Here is a 19,487-nt window from a genome sequence, read left to right as displayed (position 1 = left end):
CAGCCCCGAACTGGAAATAGCTCATCCGTCTGGCAATAATAGAACGGATAAATAAATAATGGTATGATCCCACAAGAGGTTCCAAAGGGTAAAGAGAATGACGAACTATAGCCGGATATACCTGAGTAACTTAATACTGTTTGAGAAAAGCCAGATGCAGGTATCATAGTTTCTGATTGCATTTATGTAAAGTTCAAGTACAGGCAAAACTACTCTGGCATTTAGGGATTCCTGCTTTTTGTTGCAGCTATGAGGGAAAAAATTGAGGACAATGGCTTTCTTTGGGAGTGGTGAGGGGCTACGATTAGAAAGTCACATGAAAGGTTTGGGGGACCTGGCAATACTCCATTTCTGGATGTGAGTGGTGACTGTGCGGGTTTTCACCTCATAATCATCCATGAAACTATAATTTATATTCGAGGCATTTTTTTTGTTTTTTCTTTTTCATGTTTGTATATGATATTTCGTAATAACAGAGCTTACGCTTTTAGATCAGGTGTTTCTTCCTTGTCTAACCTTTCCAGAAAACAAGTACCATCCTGATAAACTGCAACTTGAAACTCAATGCAAACAACTCTTCAAGTAACAGAGAAATGCTGAAGGCATTCTAAGCAGGACTTTTGTATAAATCAGGAAAAGGCGCCTTCTTTGGGAAGATGGCTCAGCAAATGCTGTCTGTCTGGACTGAAGCAGCCCGTTAGGCTCACTGCTTGCGGAGTTTATATTTCCTCTGAGCAAAGAGAAAGGTGCCCCTTCCTGCAGGAGATGCAGACCTGGGCTGAGGTCCATGGTTCGCCGGGCGGAGCACTGACTGGCTCTAAGTCCTGCTCACCTCTTTGGGCACCACAGCTGGCCCCACTACCTGGCCCCTGCCTAAGAGAAGGGAAGAACACGAGCTCGCGCACTGGCCCGTCCAAGCATATGTGTCCCCAGGACAAATCCTGGCACAGGACTGCCGCCCAGAGCTGGGTGGAAGCCGGCCGACATGGTCACTCACCGCATAGCCTTCTGTCTTCTTCTGACACCATTTCAGGAGAGCATTGCGCTTGGAGCCGCCATATTCCCGGGCCAAGGCAGCCAGAGGGTCTCTTCTCTCCACACTAGTTAGAAACAAGAGCACATGGTGAAGAGAAGAGGCTAATTTTTAGGGCTTTCAAGAAGGCAAGAAATAAAGAACTAGATTCTCGAGGAAAAGTCTAGGTCTCTCCAGTGAGATTGGAGAGAAACAACCAAATCAGTCATATTAATGACACATCTTTATAACGTTTCACGATATGAAAGAAAAATTAAATTGTACTGCTTGGCTATCAGAAGTCCATCTGTTGCTCCATCCATCTAGCCCTTTATTTATTTACTTACTTAAGTACAGTATCATTTTAATTAAAGACACTAGAAAAAACACTCTACGTGTCTCAAAGCTACACCCACATCTACGTAACCTATGAAAAGGAAGCTGCAAGGGCGTTTAAAAACACTAGATTGGCTGCTTATGGAGAAGTAATAGGAATGGAAATAAAAGGTAAAAATCAGTAAAAACTACTCAAAAGAGGGTCTTTGCACACTCTAAAAGTGGTACCCCTCAGTTTGTATGACATTAACTCAATTCTGAGCACCTGTGTAGCCAAAGGAAGCGATTTTACTAAATAACACGGCAGCATTCTGAGAGCAAGACTTAGGCACCCTCTTCTCAATTTTTAATAGGTATCTACGTTAGTTAAAAAAACCTTTTTTTAAAAATGTTTATTTTAGAGAGAGAGAGAACAAGTGAGGGAGGAGCAGAGGGGGGGGGCAGAGAATCCGAAGTGGTCTCTGTGCTGACAGCAAAGAGCTCAACACAGGGCTCGAAGCTCATGAACTGTGAAATCATGACCTGAGCTCAAGTCGGACACTTAACCCACTGAGCCACCCAGGTGCCCCTGTAGCACTTTTTATACTAGCAAATAACTGGAAACAAGTAGATGTGCATCATCTGGAAAACAGGGGAACAGTGGCATAGTCACACAAAGGGATACTATACAGCACTAGAAACCAATGAATTAGGATGCATGCAATGACTCGAATGAACGGCAAAACAATTCTGAATTTAAAAAAAAGAGAAAACCACCGTGTGTTTCCATTTATGCAGAGTTTTAAGTGAGAATTTAAATAATGTATTGTTTATATTGTTTGGGGGTGCAAGCGTATGTGGTGAAACTGGAAAGAGAAGGAGAGGACAAGATACAGAACAGTCAGACGGTGGTGACCTTGGGGCGGGGCAGGGAGGCAAGGCTGGCAGAGAGGGGCTGACAGGGGATGTCGATGGTAATAATAATCTTCTTTCCCTTACACTGGAAAGCCGATGTCCAGATGCATTGCTGTTCTTAATAGCTTACACCCGTTTAATATTATTGTTTCGTATCATTCTGACACTTAATGAGAATACTTTAAAATATTTTTAAGGAGGAAAGTGATGATTCCAGACCTCAGCAATCTGAATTAGGGTAGAGAGATTGTAAGAAGACTTCATCAGCTTGCATTAAAATTTTGCTGGTGTCATCTGATGACTGGTTTTTCTTGCGTAAACTCACAGCCGGGAGTTTCTGTGGTCAGAGCCACGAAGGGCCTACGACATTACGGTGGCTTAGCCATGGTGACTTGGCCTGTGTTTACTAAGGGCCACGTCTTCCTTTGTCATTTGGAACTGAATTTTTAGGTCTGACAAATGAGGAAAGACTGAAATGAAGGTTTGGCCAAGAGTTTCTGTGTAAGCGGACGACTAAAACATTTACTGGACAATCTTCTTAAAAAAAATGAAGTTAACCGGATATGGTGCCTGCGGCAAATTAATGCTAATAGGATGAGAACTTCCAGAAGAAGTTAATTTCTATCCTGTCATTCATTTGTTTCAGTGATGTGGACACAAAAATAAAACAACATATTGATTTCCACTAATTTAATCTTTCATGATGAAGGGTAGCCTATCAACAGCATACACACATAGCATTTTCTGTACACATTTGTGGCATAAAGGAAAGAGCAATTTCTGAGTAGCACTAATTCTGGTCATTAAAAACAAGATTTGGGGGTGGCTGGGTGGCTCAGTGGTTGAGCATCCAAGTTCGGCTCAAGTCATTACCTCGTGGTCTGTGAGTTTGAGACCTACTTCAGGCTCTGGAGCCTACTTCGGATTGTGTGTTTCCCTCTCTCTCTGCCCCTCCCCTGTTCGCTCGCTCTCTCTCAGAAATAAGTAAGCATTAAAAAATGTTTTAAAAAACCCCCAAGGTTTGATCATTTAAATCTCCTGTGCAGAAACAAGACTAACGTGTAATATCTAGGTCTTTAAGTTAAACCTCTGAAGAGATATGACTTCATCTATTTGGCTCCAAATATAGGCCACGCCCAAAGATATGGCAAGAGCTGAACTTATTCAGACTTTTATAAAATCCTGTTGTGACACACGTAACGCTGAAGTTATGAGGTTTGCTAAAAATCCATTACTCCTAAAGGGGCCTGTTTTCTACACTCATCTATCTACTCACCTACTCGTAAGTACTGACTGAATGCAATGCTATGTGTGTAACACGACATGGGGGCGGGGAGAGACATCAAAGCATGAGACGAGGTATTTATTGTCTACTAAAATGCAACCTAGGGGTGCCTGGGGGGCTCAGTCGGTTGAGTGTCTGACTTCGGCTCAGGTCATGAGCTCATGATTCGTGGGTTCGAGCCCCGTGTCGGGCTCTGTGCTGATGGCTCAGAGCCTGGAGCCTGCCTCCGATTCTGTGTCTTCCTCTCTCTCTGCCCCTCCCCAGCTTGCACTCTGTCTCTGTCTCTCTCTCAAAAATAAATAAACATTAAAAAAATAAATACAGTGCAGCTTCAATGGGGACAAAGACACACACATCACACAACAGTGCATTAAACACCCAAATGAGGCTATGACGCTGAAGGCAGAGAAAGGGGGCATCGATGTTACCAGGGTAGTCTGCTTGGCTTTGAAGGAGGAGGACTTAGGGGAGAGTGAAAGGGACAGAGGGAAGGCCGCTCGGGCCAGAACTGTGTGAGCAGTCAGAAACGTGCGTGTTGGTGGCGAAGGCTGAGAATGAAGCAGGCTGTGACGGCGTGGAGGGCAGGGACGATCTGGCACGTGAGCAGGGGAAGACTCCACTGCAGAGAACCTAGGGACCAGAATGAGGAGCGTGGGTGGAAGTGTGCATGACGAGTCACGGGAGGTTTCTGACAAGGTCTGCACGGGATGTGCTCGGTGTTCTAGAGGCTGACTCTACGTGGGGAAGTAGCTGGAGGAGGCTTGCCGTGGCCTGGGTGAGCAGGGGCACAGGGCAGGGAGGAAGTGGCAGAGCTGTGACCGAAGACCGGCCTCTGGTGACCAGCCCCGCAGTCTCTGTCCCCTCCTCCCTGTCCCTCCACCCCTCACATCACCCCTAATGGGCTCTTTCAATGCTGACTTCAAAATGCCCCAGTCCTTCTGCCGCGCCACTGTTCACCGTACTGCTACTCGTCATCAGAAGCAAAATGCCACGAACCTAATGGTTCCCCAATGCTTTGCCAAAAGGAGTATGGACCTCTAACCTTGGCAATGAAGAGCATTCACAACGGGACTCCAACCTGCCTTTCCAGCAGTGCTCTCCTAACCACCTGTCCGCCTCGCCGGCCAATCTTCACGTTGATGATATGTACGCCAGGGCCCCTGCCCTCAAGAAGCCCGCAGTCCAGTCTGAGCAAACTAAACCACGCCCTGAGCCCTGAACATCAGGGGGAGCCTCCTGGCGAGGCCTGCAGGACCCCTGTGGCAGAAATGTCGCCTCCTCCCTCCAGACTTCTGGATCCAACTAACAACTCCCCATGTAATCTGCTTATACGTTTTTTTCTTCTTCTTCTAAATATTTATTTTTGAGAGAGACAGCGAGCAAGCAGGGGAGGGGCAGAGACAAAGGGAGACACAGAATCCGAAGCATGCTTCAGGCTCTGAACTGTCAGCACAGAGCCTGATGTGGGGCTCGAACCCACGAACTGTGAGATCATGACCTGAGCCGAAGGTGGATGCCTAACTGACTGAGCCTCCCAGGAGCCCCTGCTTATACTTCTTTCACAGCTCTTGCTTCACTTTGCACCGTCCTGTGGGGCAGGTACTGTGTCTTGGTGGTTTTCATTCAGGAAAGACACGTAAGAAGGAAAGGGAGCACAGGGGATAAATCAGAAGGAAGCATACAAGGTCATCAGCCCAGTGATTTCTCACTGTTTCAAACGCGGTACCTGAGTTTGCTTTGTGGTTTCAAGCCCCCCGTGGAAGCGCTCAGCAGCCTTGTGCTCCCGAAGCCCAGAGAAGGAGGTCTGCTCAGAGACTCGAGCGAGGGGCTCTTGCGGAGGTAAGGGTCCGGTTTCAGGTCCTCACCCCTTCCCTTTAGAAGATCTGTGTGAACAACAACATAATCACCTATCCCTGAAGAAGAGAAATCTGGTCACCACGCTTTCTTCTCAACTGCCATGTAATTCTCACCTTATTCTCAAGTACAAATATAACAGATATAGATTTATAGATATAGTTTCTGGATTAAGTAATAAAAATGCAAATAGGGACACGGCATCTTCTAGAAAGGATTCTCCAGGCAGGGCTGACTCCGTAATTCATAGAGACTATTGCCGAATTGGCCCCCTGTTCAAAAATTATTATTTCAGGATGGCACCCATGGAGCATTAAACCAAAGCCCTTCTAAGAGATCTGCACAGGTCACACGCCCACCAGGCCAGCCCTGTCCCCAACTAAAGCACTTTGTTTTCATCGATGGGCATCGGAGAGATAAAGAGAGTGAACTGGTAGGAAGGTACCCTGAGGGATTTTCAAGTCACAGGTAAGAGCAGGCAAAAAGCAGAGGACCAAGAATGAGAACTAGTTTGCCAGAAAAAGAGCCGTTCCAGTCATGGCGTCTGGCTGGCTTACAAATAAGCAAAATTAATTCTCTGAAGGTCCCTCTCGGCTGTTCCATTAGAAGTCAAAACAGGTTGATGAAACAGGCTGAATCGTCCAGATGATGCTTCTTAAAGGACCACCGGGGGTATAGGATGCAAGAAAACTTTGAGACTGTCTGGTCTGTATTTACAGAGGCAATGGCAGAGAAGTGAGTGACTTGCTCAATGCCACACGACAGGCCCGTGTGACCAGGCCAAGTCCATGGTCGCCTCCTATGACACCAGTGTCACGGAAGAAAACAATACTTGTACAGCTAAGAGCCACCAATTATGGGTAGTAGAGTGGGGAGTGAGGCTAATTAGCCTGGAAGAGCAGAGGAAAAACAGTGTTTACATCACTAGCGAGAACAAGAAAAACAGCCCATTAATCCCATTTTGGCAGTTTCTGATGACCTCAGTGTTGGCAAGGCTGGCTTGAATACAAGCAACTTTGACCGTGTAATCCTTTTTTAGTACGGTAAATAGAATCGTCCGGGTAGACAGGTGCCTGGTGGGGGGCAGGAGGGGGTGCTGACAATGAACTGTTTACTTCAGGGCAAGAGCCAGTGTGGCTTTGGCGTCAGTATTCATCTCGTCAATTAAAAAAATGGTTTCTTTATACAAAAGGAAAAAAAAAATTTTTCAAATAGGCTTCAGGCCCAGTGGGGAGCCCGACGCAGGGCTTAAACTCATGACCCTGAGATTAAGACCTGAGCAGAGGTCAAGAGCCAGATGCTTAACTGACTGAGCCACCCAGGCGCCCCACTCTAAAGGAAATTTTAAAGCGGGAAGAACAGAGAAGACAAATATTATGACCTAAAGCTCACCTGATACACTTAAAAGTGGTTAAGATGGTACATTTTATAAGTATTATACAGTCAAGTTATTCCCCATTTTCCACTACATGGGAAGTGTAGGAACTCAAATCGGGTGGGTTTCCAATACCTTGGTCTAGTCTCCCTCCATTTCTCTAGTTTGCAGAGAAATCATGATCTGCTCTACTGGACTCCCTTACCCTTTCTGTTTTTTCTCACTCTTCTGCTCTTAGATGCCATTTTCTTCTTCTTCTTCCTTAAAGTCATTATCAAGTCCTACATAAACTGCTATCACTTCTTCATGAGGCTGCTAATCAGGGCAATCAGCCGCCTCACTACTGAAAGGCAACATGGTGAAACGAATCAAAAAAAAAAATCCTATCTTGGTCCCAGAGCCATTCAGAATTGGGGGTGGGGGCAGTTATAAATCAATTAATCTCTTTTTTTTTTAATATTTTTATTTATTTCTAGGAGAGAGAGAGAGAGAGACAGCGTGAGCAGGGGAGGGTCAGAGAGAAATGGAGTCACAGACTCTGAAACAGGCTCCAGGCTCTGAGCTAGCTGTCAGCACAGAGCCCAAAGCGGGGCTCGAACCCACGAATCGCGAGATCATGACCTAAGCGAAAGTCGGAGACTTAACTGACTAAGCCACCCAGGCGCCCCAAATCAATTAATCTCTTAATTGATCCAAGATCTCTTGGATCTTTCACATGTAAAATGCAGGGCATGGGCCGAGGTAGTCTTCAAATTCTCAGTATCAGTATTTATCTATGTTTAAAATGCTCTTATTCCATGAAAAAAGAAAACAAAATGCAAACATGAAAAGAAAATAAGGTGGTATCGGTGGTATGGTTAATAACTTTCCAGTGAAAGACCAAAACTTATTTCAGAAACAATTAGTTTCAGAATAAACTTGATGGTGTTTGTGCTCTAAAAGAAGTACAATTGGAATTCCTTTAGATTCACACCCTGTTACAGAAGTTTCGTCTGATGCTTGGCAACACAGGATTTCTATCTATGCGATCTAGATTTCTGGCCTTCCGGTAGGCACTGGCAAATAATTCACTTAGTGTTCGTGTCCATTTTTTTATCTTTTTTGTTTCCTTACAGTAGTGACTGGAGAGTCCTATACATAAATTTTTAGGGTAAATACTTGGGGAAAAGCTTAACATTCTGCTAATGCCTCTTTGTTCTGATAGGTGAACTGATCCCAAAGGAGCAGACACTAAAGTGGTAACAGCCAGCACTTCCACAACGCCCACTGGACACGTGGCCATGTTCACTCAGCCCTCGAAGCGATCCGATGAGGTACGCAGTATTCTTTCTTTTTTTTTTTTTTAATGTTTATTTATTTATCTTGAGAGAGAGATAGAGAGAGAAAAAGCATGCACACAAGGGAGGGGCAGAGAGAGAGGGAGAGAGAGAATCCTAAGCAGGCCCTGTGCTGTCAGGGCAGACAGAGCCGGACACAGGGTTCGATACCACAAACTGTGAGATCATGACCTGAGCCGAAACTAAGAGTTGAACACTTAACCCACTGAGCTCCCCAGGCGTCCTGGACGGCATTACTTCTATTTCAGAGATGAGGAAATCGCAGCATGGAGGGTGAAATAAGGGGGCCAAAGTTGGACTATAGGTGGTAGTGCCAAGATTCAAACACACTCCTGTGTCTCCCCCCCCCCCACCCGGGGCAACTGCTACTTCACATGGGCCACGAGTATGGAAGTGCAGCAGGGGTAAAAACGGGACACTGAGGACTGTGCATTTCAACCACCACTTCATCAGCAGGATCTGAAGGGCGCCTGGGTGGCTCAGTCAGTCAAGCGTCCGACTCGATTTGGGCTCAGGTCATAATCTCTGGGTTCGTGGGATCGAGCCCCATGTTGGGCTCTGTGCTGACAGTGTGGAGCCTGGGAGCCTGTTGGAGATTCTCTCTCTCTTTCTCCCTCTCTGTCCGCCCCTCCTCCTCTCACACTTTCTCTCTCAAAATAAATAAAAGAAAAAATAAAATACCTGGAATAATAACAGGAAGAGGACTATGCTCAGAGGCAATATTTCAGGGCTTATGGAAGCAACAGACTCCAGAATCACATAAAATTTTTTTCTTAAAATAGTTTCTTCTAAAGATTATAAATTATTCCCTTGAGATTCAGCAAAAAACAACCCCGCCCCCAATTTGGACATTCCTCCTGAACACACACGCACCCCGGGAAGCATAGCTGCAGGAAATGGGACCCAACATCCAGCACACAAACACTTTGGGTTTTCAATGGTCTGAGACAAATGCCGTGGATTATTTTTCTCAGCTCGGTTTCGGCAAAGAAGGAAAGTTAACCGCACAAAAACAGAAGTCAAAAGTATCTGCTGTTTCAGGTGTTACCTGAGAGTGGAAGTTCTGGAAGATCCAAACGCGGAGCCACACCTTTGCTGGCTGGTCGAACGCTGCTGTACGTTGAATGTCTCTGAAAAATGAAAGGGCGCAGCATCATAGGTGAGCTTGTGACCCCAGGAACAGCATAAACAAGGCACGTGTGTCCACACAGCGGTTCTTAAGCTCCTCAGAATCATGCGAGGGAGCTTTTAAAACAACTTATTTAGGGGCACCTGGGTGGCTCAGTGGGTTAAGCATCCGATTTCGGCTCAGGTCACGATCCCACAGTCCGTGGGTTTGAGTCCTGCGTCAGGCCTGGAGCCTGCTTTGCATCCTGTGTCTCCCTCTCTTTCTCTCTCTGCCCCTTCCCTGCTTGTGCTCACCCTCTCTCCCTCAAAAATGAATATACATTAAAAAAAAAACCCTACTTATTTGTTTGAATAGGTAATACATGCGATTGGCCTAATCGTCAAAAGAAACAGAAAGAACACATAAGAGTCTCCCTCTCACTCCTGTCACCTGGCTCTTCTCTTCCGGGGTAATAATCACGATTAATCAGCGTTGTGAGTACCTTCCTAGAAAATTCTATGTATATTCAAGGAGGTGTGTAAAAATACTGTTTCTGAATGGCCAACAGGTATACAAAAAGATGCTCAACTTCACTCATCACCAGGGAAATGCAAAAGACCACAGTGAGATATCACTGCATACCTGTTAGAGGGTCATTATTTTAAAAAGACAGAGAGAGAAAGGAAATAACAAGTGTTGGCCAAAATGCAGAAAAATTAAAACCACCACTGCTGGTGGCCATGTAAAATGGTGTCTCCACTATGGAAAATGGTACAGAGTTCTTCAAAAAATTAAAAATTGAGCTCCTATACAATCCAGTGGTCCCACTTCTGGGTCTATATTGAAAAAGAAATGAAATAGAATGTAGAAGAGATTTTTGTATGCCCATGTTCACTGCAGCTTTACTCACAATAGTCAAGAGGCAGAAACAACCTAAATGTCCACGGACAGATGAATGGATAAACCAAATGTGGTATTTACATACACCAAAATATTATTCACCCTTAGAAATAGAAGGAGGGGGTGCCTGGGTGGCTCAGTCAGCTAAGCATCTGACTTCGGCTCAGGTCATGATCTCATGGTTCGTGAATTCCAGCCCTGCGTCGGGCTCTGTGCTGACAGCTCAGAGCCTGGAGCCTGATTCAGATTCTGTGCCTCCTTCTCTCTCTGCCCCTCCCCTGCTCACACTCTGTCTCCCTCTCTATCTCTAAAATAAGTTAACATTAAAAAAATTAAAACAGAAAAAGAAGTATTTTTTCCTGAATACTGACATGTAAAGATATCTCTGGTCACTTCCTTCATTCATTCAACAAATATTTACTAAGCTCCTACTGGGATATAACTACGTGCCGGCCATTGTTCGAGGCAAGAGATATGACAGCAAGCAAAACAGATAAAGATCCCTGCCCTCACGGATTCCATTCCAACAGCAAAATGAAAGGAGCCAGTGTCTGAATAACACGTGTAATCCAATTTATAAAACTTTCTCTCCCTCCCCCTTCCCCAACCATACACACTTTTATGCTAAAGAAAAATGTCTAGAAAGATACACAACAAGCCATCAGCAGTGGATCTTTCTGGGGCTAGGGAGCAAGGGAGACTTTTAACTCGCTCCCTCCTAAGTGGGTTAGGTCAGCATAACCCTGATCCTAGGATAACGGAGGTCAGAATAATGGCTAGTTTAAGGGATGACTGACTGGGTGGTGGCATGAGGGGGCCTTGTGGGGTGGTGAGAATGCCTTATCTTGGTGCTGGTTACTGGGGTGTGTGCATATGGATACATTCAAGCTATATATGTTTTTCCAATGTTTGTTTATTTTTGAGAGAGAGAGGCAGATCATGAGCAGAGTCGGGGGACAGAGAGAGAGGGAGATATAGAATCTGAACCATGCTCCAGGCTCTGAGCTGTCAGCACAGAGCCCAACACGGGGCTCGAACTCCCAAATGGTGAGATCATGACCTGAGCCAAAGTTGGGCACTTAACTGACTGAGCCAACCAGATGTCCTAAAAGGGTACTTGTTAATGACAACACTACCCTTGGCTCAGCGGGAGGAGTGTGCTGAATGTTACTAATAACACTGAAAGCCCGGGCCTTAGAAAATGCCAAGAAGCTCTGATCTAGAACCTTCACAAGATGGCAGCAATGACAGATTATAACCAGTGAACTCAAAGAACTTACAAATTGGAAACATTTTCTCTCTTTGGGGTGCTTTTGAAAAAAAAACCCCACAATTCTTTGAGAAAAATAACTAGTTCAATATCCACTTCTGGTAAAAATTATAATCTTCAGTTAACTGAAAACTTTAAATGTACATTATGGACAAAATTCTATGAGGTTTACAGTGCTTCTCTTGGACCTTCATCAGGCCTCAGAATTGCAATGGTTAAAAATGTTTTAAAAATATTTATTTATTTATTTATTTATTTATTTATTTATTTATTAAGAGAGAAAGTGCACCCACGTGAGCAGGGGAGGGGCAGAAAGAGAGGGAGAAAGCAAATCTCAAGCAGGCTCTGTACTGTCAGAAATCAAGAATTGGATGCTTAACCAACTGAGCCACCCAAGGACCCAGAAACATAATTTTTAAAAAACGTTTAAATGTTTGTTTATTTCTGAGAGAGAGAGAGAGAGTGTGTGAGAGCAAGGGAGAGGCAAAGAGAGGGAGACACAGAATGTGAAACAGGCTCCAGGCTCTGAGCTGTCAGCACAGAGCCCGATGCAGGTCTCGAACTTACGAATCACTAGCTCATGACCCGAGCTGAAGTCTGACGCTTAACTGACTGAGCCACCCAGGCGCCTCCCCCCGCCCAGAATTTGTAATTTTTAACAAAAGTTTCATTATTATTATTCTATGCCTATTAAAGATGATGGTCAATGTGCCTCAAAAATAAACTAATTGGGTTTTCACTTCCCCTTTGGTGCCTGGGCGCAAGACACCATGATGACACCACGTAGCACGGACCAGCGCACGCGTGGCCCAGCCTCTCATACCTGCATCGGAGAAACGGCAGCAGCTGGTGTGGTCCTCACTGGAATCCCACTCAAGGGGCTTCTGGGGGTTTTGTGGACAGAGATATTCTGTCCAGCTCCACCTGCCAGGCAAAGAGATGGGGACAGTTATATGCTGTTCAGGTCAAGACAGCAAGTAATAGCTCCTCATTCGTTACTGTTTGGGTGGCGACAAAGGCAGCATCCCAGGATGCCTGTAAAGTGTGACTGTTACTCTGTTCCCTCCCCTGGACTAGTGCTGAACGGGGGTGGGGGGGGGGGAGGAGTCAACTCCTGAGGGCTGCTCTCACAGGTGGGACACACAGTGACGTGACGAGGCATCTAAGGCAAGAAGGAACAGGAAACATTCTTGCCCAAACCATTAATCGTTCATTCATTTCCCATCTTCATAGACTGAATGTGGTCACCAGGCTTTAGTATCTTTTAGTATTTGCGGTCTAATCTTCATCTAACTTAGCTGCAACCTATTTTAGCAAAGACAACCAGGTACAGCCTCGGATGAGCTACCACCCCAGCCTCCCTGTACCACAGGCACATACTCTATTGTGGTCAGAAGACATCCATTGTCATTTTGGAGAGACGCACGTTCGGCTTCTTCCATCTACTATATTCATGTGCACAGAGAAGACACATGCGTTTTTCTCACGTACGGAGTTAACACGGTGAACCGTGAGCCAGAGACACATTTACAGAAAAAGCTGGGAATGGATCCAGATCGGGCATGACAGGTCCACACAGGTGGTCGCACACAAGACCAGGGAGAGAGAAGTCTAACAGGATGTTGCAAAATGAGCAAGGCTGGGGGCGGGTGTGTGTGTGTGTCCAACGAGAGCCAAATGCATAGATTCAACACCTCATTTCCTGGGAAATGAAGCCTCTGGTTGACCCTCCTAACTCTCATGAGACGGTAAGAAGGCAAGAAGTGGTAACCTCAGTTTAAAGGACACAGAGGCAGAAAAGGAACATGGCAAGTCTGGAATTAAAGCTAAGGAGGAGGCGGAGAGGAAGAGGGGACTATCATGTGTGCCGCAGACTCGTCAGGGTTGCCCTACGGGGGCTTCAGCAAGGCTGCCGAAGCCTCTTTTTTTACTTTATTTTTTTATTTTTATTTATTTCTGAGAGAGGGAGAGAGACAGCGTGAGCAGAGGGAGGGTCAGAGAGAGAGGGAGATACAGAATCCGAAGCAGGCTCCAGGCTCTGACCTGGTTGTCAGCACAGAGCCCAACGTGGGGCTCGAAGCCACGAACTGTGAGATCATGACCTGAGCCGAAGTCGGATGCTTAACCGACTGAGCCACGCAGGCGCCCCAGAAGTCTCTCGTATACGGTGGCTACATGCGGAATGATGCCTCACGTGGTTGCGTTAATTCGGGGCCAGTGTGGAGTAGAGGCAGGCGTGATATGTGGGGCCGCAGTCTGAATTTGAGTTTGGCTCCTGAGACCAAATGATCAAATACCTGGACGTCCCAAGTCAAAAGACTTGATGAGGGACTTAACGGTGGTTGCAGATTCCGAAGGCGTCGGGGACGTTCTGTTCACATAGACACTGTGCCACCGGCCGGGAGCATCGACCTCGGAGGGCTCTGACTCTTCATTCACAGGTCTGCATGGTAAAGAGTGCAGCAAATTGAAAAGGTGGAGGATGTTCCCCCAGGGGGGAAGAGACACAGATGGGAATAGAATCAGTGTGGAGAAAAACAAATAAATATGGGAGGAGAAGCCCAAATTTAAAATCCCGTTTTCTGTATCAGCCTTGCCTCTGTGGGAAGTAACATAGGTACTGTCCTCAAGTTTTATCAGAGATCTTTTCTTGGGAATGGCCAGAAATAGTATTTAAAAAAATTTGTTTTTACTGTTTATTTATCTTGGAGAGAGACAGAAAGATAGAGTGCGAGCAGGGGAGGGTCAGAGAGAGAGGGAGACACAGAATCCGAAGCAGGCTCAAGGCTCTGGGCTGTCAGCACAGAGCCCGACATGGGGCTTGAACTTGTGAACCATGAGATCATGACCTGAGCCAAGGTTGGACGCCTAACTGACTGAGCCCCCCAGGTGTCCCATGTAGGGGTCTTTTAAAGGCAGATCATCTGATTCAATCCTCCTGTGCATGGTGTCCTCATCGGACACGTGTTAGCGTGTCATTTAATCTCCCTGTGAACGAGCCGAGGTAAGACCTCCCAATCTTCTGATTTCTAAGTCGCCGCTCTTTTTATTATAGCAAATTGCCACCAGCTGTTTTTGGAAGATGACTAATTTATGAGAATGGCTCGAACAGAATATTTCTGGCAGTGTATTTTAATAAGGTCAGTGGAAGTTTAAAATATTTATTTACTGATCTTCCTGAATCAATCTAGCCGCTCATAAGCTTCCGTGGTTGAATTTACTTGTCCTTAATTCTCAAAGCTTTCTTCTGTTGCTCTCTGATGGACGTGAACAGAATACATTTTAGTGAAGCAGATCTTAAAACTCTGAAATCACGCTCTCCTACACTTCCATCTCCCCCTTCTTTTGAGCGAAAAAAAAATCAATAAACTGATGACTTCCTTGAAAGAAAACACCAGGAACTTCAGAAACTGGTGGGGGTTGGGTTAAAAAAAAGTTTTTAATGTTTATTTTTGAGATAAAGAGAGAGAGAGCCAGGGAGTGGCAGAGAGAGAGGGGGTCAGAGGATCCTAAGTGGACTCCCCGCTGTCAGCACAGAGCCCGATGTGGGGTTCAAACTCACGAACTGTGAGATCATGACATGAGCCGAAGTCAGATGCTTAATCAACTGAGCCACCCAGGCGCCCACCCCTCAAATTTTTTAATTGAATGAGTTTGATTTTTGTATTTTCCCCATTGTGTTATATAGTAGAAAATCAGGCAGTGAATATGCAGAAAGAGAATGAAATCAGGTTAGGTACAAGCAGGAAAAAAAAATCTCCAATTTCTATCCCGGCCATTCCAAGGAAGGTCAGAAATAGAGTGGATCACTTTTTCACCAACTTGTTTAAAGGACAGGCTCCCAAAAGGGCTTTGCAGAAACTCAGGGCACCCTTCAAAGGATGATTTTTTTTTTTTTTTTTTTGAGAGAGAGGGGGCAGGGCACACAGGTAGGGAAAGGGCAGAGAGAAAGGGAAAGAGAGAAAATCCTATGCAGGCTCCACATTGTCAACACGGAGCCCAGTGCAGGGCTCGAACTCATGGACTGTGAGATCATGACCTGAGCTGAAATCAAGAGTTGGATATTCAACCCACTGAGCCACCCAGGCGCCCCAAAGGAAGATCTTTTTTCAAAATTCGTTTTCATTTTGTTCCTTGATATTTTAATGAGAACAATGCTACATTCTGCCAAGGTATTTCCTTCAATTACCTACGTTTCTCTGTGATTCATTAGATCAAATGATTAATGGGAGGGCTCATTTAGAAAACAGCAAGGCTACAAGAGCCAATTCCCGTCGTCCGGCCTTGAGATACCCCAAGACTATATTTCAAATGATCAGTCGGCTTGCCTAGAACAGTAAGAGTCAGTAGCAGAAAACTCTGCAAGCAGACCAGAGAAGCTACTGAACCCTCCCCCCGCCCATGTTCTATAACGGGGACGTGTGTCTGTGTGTGTGTGCACACGTGTGTAGGTATACATGTGCACGTGTGTGCATGTTGGGGGTAGGAGGACTCACAAAGCAAAGCCTGAACTGCAGAACCGTAGGAAACAGTTATTAAGAATGCTATTGGTTTTTATTAGTGCAGTACTTTAATCATAAATAGATCTGAAATTCCTTTACACCAGCCTGTCTTAGGATTGTCTGGGATCGACCGGTAACTGCCCTGGCGATAAATGAAATATTACATTTTCTCTGTTCTGAAGAAGAATAAGACTCTGTATTCTATAAAGGATATTAAGAAGTATGAAGCACGTAGCCAGGCGCATTGTAGCAAATTCTGTTAAATAAAGGAAAAAGCTTCAAGGTATCACTACTGGTTAAACATTTGTTCTATGCTATTACCTCCTAAAGGCACATGTCAGGTTCAAAGGTCAATCTGAATAAAAGGCCCACACTTACATATCAACAAATGAGCTCTGAGAATCTCCTAAATCACCCTGAAGTACAGCTTTCTCGGTTTTGAAGTTGCAACTGCAAGCAAACACACCTTCCTTCAATACGCCCACTATTTGATTTCCCCACAGCATTGAGCAGCCTCTCTGTATTCAGGCGCCTCTTGGGTGAAACAGCGCCATGTACTTAGGGGCAGGCTGAAAACAACGCAAGTGAGGCGTGTCTCCATCTGATCCCAGAATGCCAGACTATGATAACAATGAATGATTTTTGCCAAAAAAAAAAAAAAAAAAAGTATGCATAGCTCCACAGTAAGTACCATTTGTCTTAAAAACACTATGTAATTTACAAAAATGCTATCAGTATTGATTTCATTGTTCTTATTTTTATGCAGTAATCTGCTCTCAGGAAGGGGCAGCCCATACCCGAGAATGACCGCTGCCGCCGGCAAGGGCCGTGTACTCACCGTTGGTGTAACGTCTATGCCTTTTGTTATAATTTAAACATACATGCACATGTGTCTGGAATCATCTTTTATTTCTGAAATGTTACCCAATCTCTCTAATTCACTGCTTTCTTTGTTTGGTTAAAGCACAGTCTTCCATTGGGGCTGATTTCCCACAGCGGTTATGTCATCACACAGGACACTCTGCGGCCTTGTCGGTGTTGATCCAAGAATATGTGAGCTCTTGTGTGTGCTTAGTTAAAAATTTTTTTAATGTTTTAATTTTATTTTTGGGAGAGAGAGAGAGAGAGACAGAGCATGAGCGGGGGAGGAGCAGAGAGAGAGAGGGAGACACAGAATCTGAAGCAGGCTCCAGGCTGAGCTGTCAGCACAGAGCCCGATGCGGGGCTCGAACCCACGAACCGTGAGATCATGACCTGAGCTGAAGTCAGACAATTAACCGACGGAGCCACGGGGCGGGGGAGGCTGATGCTTAGTTTTAAAGGATTCAAAAGTTATCGACCCTTGTGCACGGTTCCATCACACCACTGCTGCCTTCATAACTGGCAGGTCAGTATCTGTAAAGACCAGTCCTGCTCCTGAAAGACTGAGTAGAGCCCAGCTCCAGGCACCTGCTGGCGTCATACAGACCTCTAACCTCTGACTCCCCTCTGCTCACCTCGCTCCTGGACTACAACCCTAGCTCCCTGAGGCTCTGTTCCTTTTAGGTCTTCTGTCTGTGCCTTTGCTCATTCTAGGCCCTTGCGTGGAATGCCATCGTCTCCGCGTATTTACTGTTGTGCGTGAAACGAATCTAAGCGTGGTTGGCAGCTCTAGAGCGAAACAGAAACTTGAGAGTATTCTTCGGGCTCTCAGGTATGCGTGTTTTTCCGAATTTCATTTTGGACTTTCAGTAGAAGCATATATATGACAGTAAAAACAAGCAAGGTAAGACAGCAATTTGAACACAAGCATCTTGATCTCCAAATCCCAGCAGTAAGAATCGGGTGCAAAAATCCTGCATCAGCACTGGAAGCTACAGAAAGACATCATTTCTACTTGCCCGGAGCTTTGAAGACTTCCTGCTGCAGAGAGAGTGAGGGGGCGGGAGAGTGGCATGGAAAGTAAATACAAAGGCTTTATTCCCGATTCCCTTTCAAAGAAAATGAAGATGTGGGGAAGCTCCTGTGATGGCCCGTTTGGAGGGCCGGGCCTACGAGGTGCACAGGAAGGCCTGAGCACGCAGAGCATTCTTCCTGCAAGGGCTGGGTGACATTAACATAGGACTATCTGAGGAGGCCAGAGATGGTTTATCCCAAGCAAAAGGACAAAAAGGGGCAAATTAGGAGGAGCCACAGTATGTCCCTACAATGGATGATGACCTGGCAAAAGCAGACCCAGGATGCTGGTTCCTACAATTAGTTTCACCAGAGAAGTAATTGGACACATGAATTGCACCCACTCTGAACCTATTCCTCTGTACTCTATTTGAGCTTCTGTGTCTCCAACATGTAACACCAATTTACCTTAAAGAACTTTCCTTCTGGGGCGTCTGGGTGGCTCAGTCAGTTAAGCGTCCGACTTTGGCTCAGGTCATGATCTTACAGTTCGTGGGTTCAAGCCCTGCGTTGGGCTCTGGGCTGACAGTGGGGAGCCTAATTGGGATTCTCTCTCCCCTTTTTTCTCTGCCCCTTCCTCTCTTTCTCTCTCAAAATAAATAAATTAATTAAAAAAAAAAACAAAACCTTCCTTTGTATCCTTAAAAAAACTTTTTTTATGTTCCTTTATTTTTGAGAAGGAGAGAGACCGAGTGCAAGCAGGGGAGGGGCAGAGAGCAAGGGAGACACAGATTCTGAAGCAGGCTTCAGGCTCTCCGATGTCAGCACAGAGCCCAATGCGGGGCTCGAACTCATGAACCACGAGATCATGACCTGAGCTGACGTCAGACGCTTAACTGACTGAGCCACCCGAGTGCCCGCTTCGGATCCTTTTTTAAGATTCGAAAAGCTTTTAGCAGTAGTCAGGCAAAGTGGGTACAGATCTAAGCAGAACGTATAGACACCAATCTTGGGCAAACGTCAGGCCCTGATACACTAACCCATTTAAGCAAGAAGCAGCGATGGGCGATTATCTGCCTCACCGAAACACATGCCCTGATCTACGAATACATTCCATAACATAAAATGAAGGGAATAACTGCACTCAAGGGAGAGCACACATATGTAAGTTCATGACAGGAAACAGACTTATATGCTTGATAGCAACTGCCTTGAGAGTACAACAAAATTCAAGAAAAGAGGATAATGTATGAGAGATGACAGTTTACGATGAAAGGCCAAGTCTAAAACATGATATCAGCAATCTAATAATCCCATTAAAATTTTCTTAAAGCAGTTTTGTTTAAAACTTCAAGACAAAAAGAAACGAGGGCATATCAGGAACGGCCCTCTGAATACAGACAAAATAGAAATAACGTAAAGGTGGAATTCTGATTTAGTGATGAGAGGGTGGTTTCGATCATAAATGGTGCTGGCATGACTGGCTGTCCATCTGGAAGAAAAAGACTCCTACCTCCCACTGGACTAAACAAAGAAAGGTAGATCAAATATCTGAGACAGAGAGAGAAAGAGAGAGGTAGGGAGAGAGGGAAAGAAATAGATGAAGGAAATGTGATAGCCTATTTGTGTAAGATTAAGGTAGGGAAAATTTTTTTTTTTAATGTTTATTTTTGAGAGAGAGAGAGAGACAGAGCATGAGTGGGAATCAGGGGGCAGAGATAAAGGGAGACACAGAATCC

At 45.3% G+C, this 19,487-nt stretch overlaps 1 protein-coding gene across 2 annotated transcripts in view; it reads right to left on the bottom strand.

The window, feature by feature from the left end:
* The window catches only part of SPECC1 (sperm antigen with calponin homology and coiled-coil domains 1), a 287,606-nt gene that overhangs the window by 58,908 nt on the left and 209,211 nt on the right, over positions 1-19,487 (bottom strand). For both annotated transcript variants that reach the window (XM_039227283.1, XM_039227284.1), the window contains 5 exons: positions 13,669-13,814; positions 12,195-12,295; positions 9,142-9,223; positions 5,254-5,410; positions 998-1,100 (listed from right to left, as the gene is read on the bottom strand). In XM_039227283.1, coding sequence (XP_039083214.1) covers positions 998-1,100; positions 5,254-5,410; positions 9,142-9,223; positions 12,195-12,295; positions 13,669-13,814 — 589 coding nt within the window. The remainder of the gene's footprint in view (positions 1-997; positions 1,101-5,253; positions 5,411-9,141; positions 9,224-12,194; positions 12,296-13,668; positions 13,815-19,487) is intronic.

The sequence above is a fragment of the Hyaena hyaena genome, unplaced genomic scaffold (genome assembly GCF_003009895.1).
Source record: "Hyaena hyaena isolate Hyena2069 unplaced genomic scaffold, ASM300989v1 scaffold_27, whole genome shotgun sequence".
NCBI classification, from domain to species: Eukaryota; Metazoa; Chordata; class Mammalia; order Carnivora; family Hyaenidae; genus Hyaena; species Hyaena hyaena.
The sequence above is the reverse complement of the archived record's forward strand: the minus strand, read 5'-3'. Positions and strand labels throughout refer to the sequence as shown.